General features: G+C 30.6%; 1 protein-coding gene across 13 annotated transcripts in view; it reads left to right on the plus strand.

Moving 5' to 3' along the window:
• LOC140452463 (latrophilin Cirl-like) overlaps nucleotides 1-6,242 on the plus strand; it is a 931,875-nt gene extending 925,633 nt beyond the window's left edge. For 12 of the 13 annotated variants that reach the window (XM_072546736.1, XM_072546737.1, XM_072546735.1 and 9 more), the window contains one exon: nucleotides 864-6,242. In XM_072546736.1, coding sequence (XP_072402837.1) covers nucleotides 864-1,598 — 735 coding nt within the window. In that variant the 3' untranslated portion in view covers nucleotides 1,599-6,242. The remainder of the gene's footprint in view (nucleotides 1-863) is intronic. The other variant, XR_011952194.1, reaches the window with a different exon arrangement.
• Nucleotides 6,243-11,864: the final 5,622 nt, after the last annotated feature.

Here is an 11,864-nt window from a genome sequence, read left to right on the forward strand (position 1 = left end):
GGTTTATTTTTAAAGTGTAAAGAACTAAAAAGATCATACGAATGCACTTCCAACAAATTTATTTAATAAATTAGATCTCCAAAAAGTTTTTTTTATTTTTATTTTATTCTTGAGAATATCACATACTTGTGTTCTTCCAACACTAAACTTGTCCGCCAAATTTCGCGCACTAGTACCGTATTATTTTTCGCTTTCCGTGATACTTTCAAATTTTTCTTTAAGAAACAAAGACATAATTGCTGCTTTCTGAGACACAAATTTAAGTAAAATATACATAAAAAATAAATAAATTGTAGGTCTTACCTACAATTCTAATAAATTCGATAATTATCCCTGTATTTAATTCTTTATCTTTATTTTATACATGCCAACAAACAGTCTTACCGTAATAATTGTAAAACCGTGTGAAAATTGTAATTTAGACAAAAATGTTATTGTTGACATTGACAGCTGGCCATTTTCTGAGGGTTTTATTTATTATTCTAGTTATGCTTTAAATATAATTTGAAATTATCAAACTGACGGTTAAGAGAGATCGCCACTTTTGAGGAGTTTTACTGTTTCGTTTACTTTTAATTTGTGAGTTTTAAGGAAATATTGAAAATCTGGAAACACTACAATCTGTAAGTTGCTTACATTTGGCGCAATTCAAGGATATAAACTATAAATTAGCCCATGTTATAAATCATTTAAATACTTTATACATTATAAAAAATATATATTATTATTTACATAATGCTTAGCTTGACTTTTTGGGCCCTCTATGTCACTCCTCTTCGTCAAAGCTTTGCTTCAAAACAAGTTTTCATTGTTGTTTCAAATTTTAGCTACAATTTTATTAAATCGTTTAATTTTTCTTTCAGAACATTTCTTTTAAATCGTGCAGTCGTGATTCCGGACACGGAGGATCAGAGCAAGAGGATTCACCTAGGTCCCACATGGTACTAGTAGGCAATGCTGTCGAACCAGGACCTGGACATCTCATTACGTTAAATACCAAAGACATTCGCCATCAGATGCTACAAGAACAACCGACCGATCTCGCCGACTTTGATATATGTTTGGAACCAAATATCCATCCCAAACATCTAGCCCTACCTCAGAACTTTCACAAGAGGAAACCTCCAGGCATGAGTCATCATACATATACAGAAATCTATGATTCTCAAATTCCCAGAGGTTTAATTGAGGATGATCCTGTGTATGAAGAAATTGATAGAAGTGAGATTCAGGTTTCTGATATGAGTGATGAAGACGGTAAGCGACAAAGCGATATGAGCCGGCAATCTTCAAGATCCTATGGCGACCATCGACCTTTGATTCCGTACAGTCCTGCCAACGAAAGGAATTTCGCTGATGTAATGAAGCATTACGCCAAAGATTTCAATCATGGCCCACCATCCATCGGTATGGATACCTACAGAAGACGCAACATGGCATACCGTGTTGGGATGACAGGTGATACATCAGTTCGCTCCCTAGCAGCCGTTTTAGATGGAGAAACCGTGGTTTGTCATCTAGAACCTCCAGAGAATCAGTATCCCAACGATACGTTCGTCTCACGAACTTTAGTCCTCCCCCCTTATAGTGAGAGTTAAGAATTAGGAAACTGCCATTGCAAGTGAATATCTGTGATTACCACATGATCGGACTGTAAGGTCATACATCATCCACAGCGAATCCCAAAGTAAAGGTTAAAATACTTGCTTTATCAGTTTTTATATAGTTTTTATCATTTTGATGTAATTAGTTTTTAACAACCATAAAACGAACAATTTTAAATTTATATATACTTTTTAACCATTATTAATTTTTTCAACTTATATAAAAGTGCAATCAGTATTTATAATTCTGGATGCCATTATGAGATATTGTCACACTATTTTTATAGCATAAAGCTAGTTTTTTTCATTTAGTATTTTTTTTATTATTTCATATTAATCGCTGAGTGTAGGCTTCAATAGCTGTGTGTGGTAATTGTACATTGTTAAGAGTGTACCTATAGACAGTGGTCTAGCATAATTTTTTCCTGAAGTTTCTTCTGCAACTGCAGCAGAAAGAAAGGAAAAAATAATCTAGACCATGATCATAAAAGCAGGAAAAAAATGGTATCACGGATTACATCCTTATTAAACTGGATAGTTAATGAATCTTATAAATTGCTGATATTTCCATTGGTCTTCATTCTACAATTTTTTTTATGATAACTCATTGTGTAATTTCTGTGTCATCCTAACTACTCTCAAATTGAATTTGATTTCCTCAAATGAACAATCACGATATTTATTTACAGTTGCTAGACTCTCATATTATCATTACCTACTGTGATTCTAGCATAAGGATGTGCTAAATTTTCATAAACACGCTAAAAGAATTTGTAAAAATTGCAAAAAATCTGGTCTCTTATCCTCGATTCTGCATTTAATCATAGTTTTGTCCCAGTGCACATTTAATCAGCAAATAAAATGTTTATAGGTTTCTACTTTTCCATTTTGTCCATTTATGGTTTATTTTAAGACCCAACTAACGTGTCGCCAAGTTTTTATTTTATTTTATTCCGTATTCTATATACTCATCTCCTCTGTTAAAAATGGAAAAGTTTCTAGAACTATTTTTATGACTGTAGTGTAGATCAAGTGACAGTTAATTGATTGCTTTGGCTATTGTTTTAAATGCTAACTTTTTGTATGTACAATTCCATTGTGTTTTTACTATAAATGACGTAACAACGTTTTTATTTTGACTATTAGTTGTTATAAAACTAATTTTTAATTTCTTTGTTTACAAATGTAACCTTTATTCTGGGAAAAGCTGCTATACATATACTTAGAAAAGCTCAGCTTGTATGAATGATGAAGGAAAGTGATAATTTTATAATAATCAACTATTTTATAAAAACTTAAAAACTACTGTGAATTGAATGAATATATCTTAATTGTCAGATATACGGTATCTCCCAGTCTGTAACCGGAAAGAAAAAGTTGATTTTGATAATCGTTTGTAGAATATACGATTGGTTTGTGTATATATAGTAGTAGTGTGCCTTTTTTATACTCAAAAATTCTATTTTTAAATGGAAATTTAAGTTTCGTGTTAGTTTTCTCGAATATTTTATTGTACTCTGGAAAAGTATAAATGTATTGATATTTTTGACTCCCAAGACTTCAAAAATGAGTACAATTTTATAGAAAATCATTTGCTGAAAGCCATATGAATACAGTTTATCTGAATTAATTAATGTCAAATTTTTTTCATATTTTTATTAGAAATCTGTTACATGGTTCTCAAAATATTTTTTGTGGCGTGTTTCACACTGGATATTTTATATTTTGGGAGGAAACCACAATAGTCGTATTAAAATTACATGTTTTTATTTTGACGGTTCAATTTCAAAAATATAAGCTGATAAAGATTGGTGCAATCTGTAAAATATTAATTTTTGATAACTGGCGGTAAATGAAATATTGACATTGCAATTTGTCTTGGGGGCATCAGCTATTTTACACCTATAGAGCTGAAAGCCTTGAAATTGGTTGTTATAACCTCGATTAATATTAAATTCTGATCTTGCTGTGGGCATTGTTAATTGTAAGTTGTTCTCATTAGCTTTGGTGTTTTTTTATTCCAACTTACTGAATTCTATTGATGTGTTTGCTCCGCAATTTGGTTTATTTAGTAAAATGAGTGCTCCTGCCTTAATTTTCATCTTTTTACTATCCGTTTCTTTCAAGATGCATTTTTTCATTGGACTCTTATGTTAATTACCCCAACTAAAATCTAACAATCCTCCTCCAAGTAAAAATTGTCACATTCAAAAGATATTTTATAAATATAGTTCTTTGATTTTTCTAGTCCATTGTTTGATCTGGTTTTGGATAAAACTCTGTGTGCTTGGCGTTTTTGTAAAGTTGTATTTGCCTCCTTTCCTTTAGAGTTTGCCTGAGAAGCCTTATCCCGATATTGTTTTCTCCCCAAATCACTTTTAAGAAAGAAGTTGTGTGTTGCATACCTTTAGCTCAAAAATTTTATATTTTAACATTGTATCAAATCACAAGTTATGTCAATCTCTTATTTTTTTCTTATTTGGATTATAGCACACGGGATATTTTTTTCCGGAGTGGGAAATAGAAACGTCAAAACAATAATTACAATTAGAATATTTGTGGTTGGTTCCCACAATATATTCAAATATGTCATATTTATAATGGAGCCGGATTTTATGGGAAATACTTAATTAAAGTAATACCGCAACTTATATAAAAGATTTCATAATCGTCACCACAAAAATATAACAGCAAATATGATCATTACAGTGTTATTAAACATTCAGTGTAATGTTATATTGTCTATCTATTGATTATCAATTTTTTGCTGTTAAATTTCTCCTCCAAAAAAATTTAAACTCGGAAATTCTTCCTATTAGACGATTATTTCGTCGTCGAACGTGCCCTAACCATCTCAATCCATATTTTTTCATTTTAGCATAAATAGGTGTGACATCGAGACACTGAATACTAATGTATTCAGATTTAATTTCCAGGTGTTTTTGCTACTCATATATTTAACTAGGCGTTATCATATCTACAATACGTATTAATTGTTCTTATTTCTTTTTAACTGTCCAAATTTAGTGTAATTGGTCTGGAGGCGGTGATCATAGCTTCTCCTTTTGAGAATATTTGTAGCTCATCCTCAAATTATTGTAGAATATTTTACAAAACAGCTAAAATCATCTATATAATCCAGTCAGTTTCACCAGAAATTAGACAAACAACTGAAATAAAACACATTTAACACATAGCAGTAAATTTGTACGCTAATAGTGGTACGACAGGTTTTAACTTCGTGTTTCATTCTAGTACTAATTATTGTACTCTTTAATGTCTATACAATTCATTTATGATAAAACAACGTTAAACATAGTAAACATTTGCTACACAAAAGATGTTCCGTCCAGTCTTGTATTTTAAAACTTTTTATAGTGGGAAAAGTACCGACAAAATAGTCTAGAATGTTTATGAAATCATAAGTTTTAACACGTTAAATGCTTTATTATTAAACTATTATGATTAGTGTTTGGTTTGCGACCTGTGTCTAAAGTTTTGAGGCACTGATTTAGTTTAACTAATAAAGTATATCTTTTAAGTTGTTACCTTTATTTTTTTTAATAAATTAGACATGTCCGTGGGATACAAACCAGGCAAATTGGTTTTAGTAATCTACGTACGGAATTAGTATACCACAGCAATTTAAAGGTGAAGCGTATATCAAATAAAGTGTTGTAAATTGAATATTCTGGAAAACATTATTGTGTTGGTCCCATTTGGCTTTCAGCTATTGCTTTTACTTGCGGGATTTTACCACATCTATTCTTTCTTGTTAAAGACTGACATAAGTGTTTCCCTGACCTATTAAATAGTTGCAATAAATTATCTGTCTATATTTTTAATGTTAAAAAAATTGTTAATTGCGTAATGTCTGTCAAACAATTTTCATATATTTCATTTGTAGTTTTGTTGATATTTTTATGCCGTCATTATTAATAGATTTCGTGTAAAAAGTAGTCCTTAAAGTAAGATATTTTTACATTTATAATGCGATATAAAAAAAAATGGGAATCGATAGAAAGACGGTTTGTTTTGTGTTAAATTATTTATTCTTTAAAAAAATAAGAGAAACCATATTTTAAGGACGTACTTTTTACATTTTAGAACAAATTTTTAAAAAGCATTCTACAAAAAACATTTTTGTGATTGATATTACATTTTTAAGGGCAGCTAAAAGATAAATATCTTGTTTCAGTCCATTTTCGAGCATACTCTTTTATTTTGTTTATATTATTTCCATTATTTGTAAAATTGTATCTTGATTGCCCTCGGTATATTTTTAAATGTATTTAGATTGTCATAAGTTGCTAAATACTACTAATAGGCTATATCAGACGTTACACTTTTAAAGTTTGTTTAGATATGCAATAAAATCGCAAACCAAATTACATCTACTGATATGCATTGTTGTCGCGGCTTATAGGCAGTGGTCTGAAGTTGTTTCTTCCTGACAATCTGTCTGCGATTTCAGCAGACATTATCAAAGGCTATGTGACACAAATGTGAACAATCTTCCTTAACTGAAGTTGGTCTCAGGTGTTACCTTCTTCTTTTGGTGCCTAAGTAGGTACTGATATTTTTTGGGTCTTTGTCAGTTCACAAGAATTCCCTTCGTCCACATTTTCCACATCATGATTTGTTCGGAGTATATATTTTAGATAAAAGGAGACAATATGAATTGCTGTCATACTCAGGGTTGTATTGAAACGAGATCTGACAATTTATTACCTATTTTCTGATTTCTGTTATTAGTGTGTTGTTTTGTTTTATTTTACTAAGATCCCAACGTTTTATTTTGCACTTTATCTTGATTTTATTCAGTTTCAGTTTAATATTGCATACTAATAAGTTATGATTGAGTTTATTTCTGTACTTTCCAACCATTTGCTACTATGTTTAATTATATTAACTATTAAGATGTTCTATTTGGTTTTACACTGAGTTTTTGGTTAGTCTCTCAGGGTTTTGTTTGAAGTTTAAAAATATATAATTTAGTAATATAAATAGCGGAATTACATCAGATTTTTTTTTACAGGAACCGATTGCACAGCAAGAATTCTATACATCCTATCAGGTTCGTAGTGATTATGAATGTAGGGATTCTTCCAAGGATCGTTTTGCTCTTTGTTCGCATTGAAGAAGTTTGTGTTTAGTCATTTTTCAGCTATATTAGTCGAAGTGAAGATCGCCCTCGACTCCTTCCTTTCTGTTTTTCGTTTACCACTAGCCGTCCCATATTATCGATATGTGTTATATGTCCAATAATGGCAATATCTTTGAAAATAAGTAGGAATAATTTCTGGATCTGAGATTTTAATAATTGTTGTTTCCAGTTATTTCGTATTCTTGTGTTGTGAAAGTAGGAGCTTAAACTTGGACAATTATTCTGCGTAATTCTTTTCCATACTTAAGAATAAGTACTATTTATGGATTTTTTAATGGCAGCTTTTACATCAATTACCGCTTTTGATTCCTTTAGTTTCTTGCAGAGAAAATGGCCATTTGGTTGAATTTAGTAATTTATAACCATGGAAATTTATTTATTTGTAATTAGTTATGTAAAATTTTATTACAATAAGGGTGCTTTTTAAGTTGTAACTTAGTCAGCACAAAACTGTAAATATAGAAATAAAGTTTCTAATATTAAATAAAAATTTCCCATCAAAAGTTGTTTTTGATTTCTTTCAATACTTCTATTTCTTATTACCTATCAACATTTTTGTTTTGTGACGTATCCTTCCAATCAAAAATTGTAATGCGTCTCGAGCAAGTACAATAAAGAAACGGAGGAGGGAAGAACAGGAATGATGGACAAAATAAGAACGACATGAGAAACAAGTACACGATAAACAACATAAATATATAGCTGCAAGACAGAAAAGAATAATGCAATACAGACATCAAGAACATGGCATAAAGCAGAATAGTTAGAATAAATAGCTCGAGACAAGTCACCAATCATAAGTAATCAAAGAAGCTTCTTAAATGTGGACACTTACAATACGCAGGAAAGTGTATTATGAACACAATAGAAGAAGCAGAAGACTCTTCTGAAACATCCTGGAACAATCCTAGCAGTTGGAGTAAGAGCCATAAAGACGAAGAAGGTAATGAAGTGTATACACCAGGAATGAGAACTTATTGATAGACAAAGTAAGGAATAAAGACATGAGAAACAAGTCCGCGATAAATAGAAAAGGGTGATGGGACAGACAAAAATACTTAGAAAAATTTTCGGACCTCGCCATGACATCACCACCAACCAGTATAAGATCAGAACCAATATCGAATTAAAAGCACTCTACAATGACGCCGATATTGTCCAAGAAATTAAATCACAGCGACTAAGATGGGCAGGCCACGTGCCCAGACTGCATAACGATAGACTGGTAAAACTGGTATGGGAAGAGATTCCCACAGGCAAAAGACCACTCGGACGTCCCAGAATGCGATGGAGAAATAACATCCAAGCAGATATCCGGAAAATGAACATTCCATTTGACCCTAGGTTGATGAAAGACCGAACAAATTGGAAAAAAGTTGTACAGTCAGCCAAGACCCACCCAGGGTTGTAGCGCTACGTGATGATGATGATGAATGGGACAGACACATCAACAATATGACATATTGCAGAATAGTCAGAATAAATCGCTATACAAGTCGCCAATCAAAAGAAATCAAAAAGCAGAAGACGATTATATGAGATATGCTGGAACTATATGATGAGAGGTCCATGTCCAAAATTAGGAAAAGAAGGCACAAATAGATGACAGAAACATCCCTAATAACAATTTTAAATACGATTTTTAAGACACAAAAAAAATTTGCCAAACTCCATTTAGAACTTAGGACAAGATTTAGTATTCGGATAACAGAACCGCAAGGAGATCGATCGTCCGATCGTTTGCCAAGAATTGAGTTCCACCTCAATTTAGAACTCAGGACAAGATTTAGTATTCAGATAACAGAACCGCAAGGAGATCGTCCAATCGTTTGCCAAGAATTAATTTCTAACTAACAGTCCCATTACAGTTTCCTTTTTTATTAATTCCCATAGTCTGTCACTTACAATATAGATGGAGCTGACAATTAAGGTAAATAGAATTCAAGAAACCTAAATAGAGGCATATTATTATTCCTTAATATTATTATGTTAATAAATATTTAGTTTATATGCTTACATTTCAAAGTATTAAATTAAATTTTATAATAACTAAATAATTAGTATAAAAAAAAACCTTTTTAAATTTTAACATAAAACTGTAAATTTAATAAGATCAAAACTTATTGTATTCTTTCAATCCTTATATTTTTTATTACCTACCAAGATTTTCGATTTCCTATATACCTATCCTCCGAATAAAAATTCAGTTGGAGTAAAAGCAATATAGAAACGGTGGAGAGAATGGAGTGAACACCAGGAATAAGGGACGGTTTACAGAAGTTATAAGAACAGAAACAAACGTGCTGAATAAAGGAAATGATTGAAAGATAGAAAGGAATAATGGTACAGACAGACACATTAACAATAGGTGTAGGTATGACATAACTCAGAATACTTAGAATAGCTCCAGACTATTAGTCACCAATGGAAATAAGTATTACGTTGATGGAATGTATGTATTGAGAATACAAGAGAAGTAGAGAAAAACGATCTTATGAAATAATCTGAGGTGGGTCAGATTTCAAACTCGCTATAAGATTTAGTATCCGGATAATAGAAATGCGAGGAGATCGTTCAGTCCTCCGACGATTGCCGATTAAAATTTTTAATTTTGCCCTTCCGGTCGACCCACCACATTACAGTTTCCTTTTTTGCTTGTTTAACTCGTCTAGCATATGACACTAACCGCCAGCAGAGACTACACTAAAAGTGGCACAGCATATTTGCTGTGATTGGTCGTTATCGACATATGATTTGTGAGGTTATGTAATTGTTTATTATCAATGACGTATAATAAACATATGTATATACAAATAGTATCAAAGAATATAGATGTATATAATTCATTATAATTAATGATAGTATATAATTTATAATACGTCATTGTTTATTGGCGTTTTCCTTGTCTAAGATTGGCATAAAAAAAAATTAAAACAATAATACCTAAATATTTAACAAAAACAGGCATCGCTAGGATATCAAAAATAGTCAGCTTAATCTTAAAATACCTAACCTATTACCCATACCCAATTTTCATTTTAATAAACATGAAACCCGCCGAATTTTAAATTAAGATACACCCACCGATAAAATAACAGCAAATTAATGTACCTTTCCATTTTCAGTGTAGGAATAATAATTACAAATTAAACTGTAATAGCTTAATGCTTAATCCTAAAATACAAATATTATCGGCTTACTACCAATACCCAATTTTCATACTAATAAACATGAAGCCCGCCAAATTTTAAATTAAGATACATCCACCGACCAATCACAGCAAATGTGCTGTGCCAGTTTTAGTGTAGTCTCGCCAGCAGTCAGGCTAAATAGATTTCAAACTCGCTATAAGATTTAGTATCCGGATAACAGAAATGCAAGGAGATCGTTTAGTCCTCCGTCGATTGCCGATTACAATTTTTAATTTTACCGTTCCGGCCACTCCTTCCCATTACATTTTCCTTCTTTGCTTGTTTAACTCGTCTGGCATATGACACTTAGATAACGCTAGCAGTCAGGCTAAATATTAATATTAGGAATATAATATATTATATCAAAATATTAGATTAAATTTTTATATTTACTAAATATGCTAATATTATACGTTTTTCACATTTGGTCCCAGCAAGGATAGCGTTAAATTAACTGTAAATTAAGTTTCACAGAACGAATTATTGCGTTGGCAGTGTTGCCATGTCCTTATAATGTATATGTTATATGCTTCAAATACAAAGAGATAAAGCTTTTAAATTTTTAAAATGTACATTTTTATTATATCATTTTATGGATTTTGCAATTTTATACCTTATACAAAACATTAATGAATTAATATTTGTTTCGTTTGACATTAACTGCGATTAATTATTAAAACATTTTTTTGGCATTTGCCCTTTGGTAGGTTATATGGTGAATGGACCGTGGAAGTGTGACGTCACAACTGTCAATTACTTTCCAAACAAAAGTTGAAATGTCCAATCTCAAGACTTTTTAATTTCTATAAAGTTAACATTTTGCTTCCTCTGCTGCTTTTTCTTTTAAGTATAGTGTTTTTAAGATAATACCATCATAATTCAGTGTTCTATTTCTATGAAATATAGTTTAAAAGTTTAAATTAAAGACATTCTAACCTTACTTTATTGATACATGCATTTTATTCTATTTTTATAAAACTACACAACCTTGTAAAATTGTTGTAGTAACTATTAGAATACTTAGATATTGCAAAAAGCGGAAAGATTCTGTAAAAAAAATGAAAAAATAACGAAAAATACAAATTATCCACACTAAACAAGGTTTGTTTGGAAAGTGAAACTGACATATGTCAATAAAATCTACGTCATCACTTCCACGGTCCATTAAGAATGTATAATTCATATTTTTTATGTTTTTACTGTCACAACAAATTCTGTCTCCAATGTTATCTGAACTGAATTGGCTGATAATGGCAATAAATAAAAGTTAATAATTTTTTCCAATGTGAAGAAGGTACTTGTGAACACTAATAAAGACAAACATGCTGTATCTTTTATGAACATTCATATTACCATAAAAAATAAATAGTTTTGCTGTTTGATTTAGTTCATGTGTCAAATATAATAATTATTAATTGTGCTATACATATTGTTCATTATAGTAATTATTGTATTTATTTAATTTCAAAATATAATACATTCTAATTATTTTTATTCATGTGACAAAATCTGCTAACAAAATATACATTTGTCTGAGAAAGATCTGCACACTTTACTTTTTTAATTAAAAAATAAATACATGTATATACCTTCTTCAGCTCCCCTTTCATCCCCCTTCTAATGTGTTTGATCTAATAAAGAATCTACAATAAATGTTTGTTTTATTTATGCACAACCATAAATATTTGAACATACTATTTACAGATTCCACCGTTTTCAAAGCATAATTGTGGAATGTTTTTAGGAAAGGAATATCTAAAATAAAGAATATTTTAACTAGTTATTTTTTAAAATTTAAGAAATTTTACCTTCACTGTTTCTTCGTTTATCTATTAATCTACTAGTACATCTACTTTTAATGCTGTAAAAAAAAGTTATTAAAACATTTTGTTAATTAATTAA

Source organism: Diabrotica undecimpunctata, chromosome 10 (assembly GCF_040954645.1).
Source record: "Diabrotica undecimpunctata isolate CICGRU chromosome 10, icDiaUnde3, whole genome shotgun sequence".
NCBI classification, from domain to species: domain Eukaryota; kingdom Metazoa; phylum Arthropoda; class Insecta; order Coleoptera; family Chrysomelidae; genus Diabrotica; species Diabrotica undecimpunctata.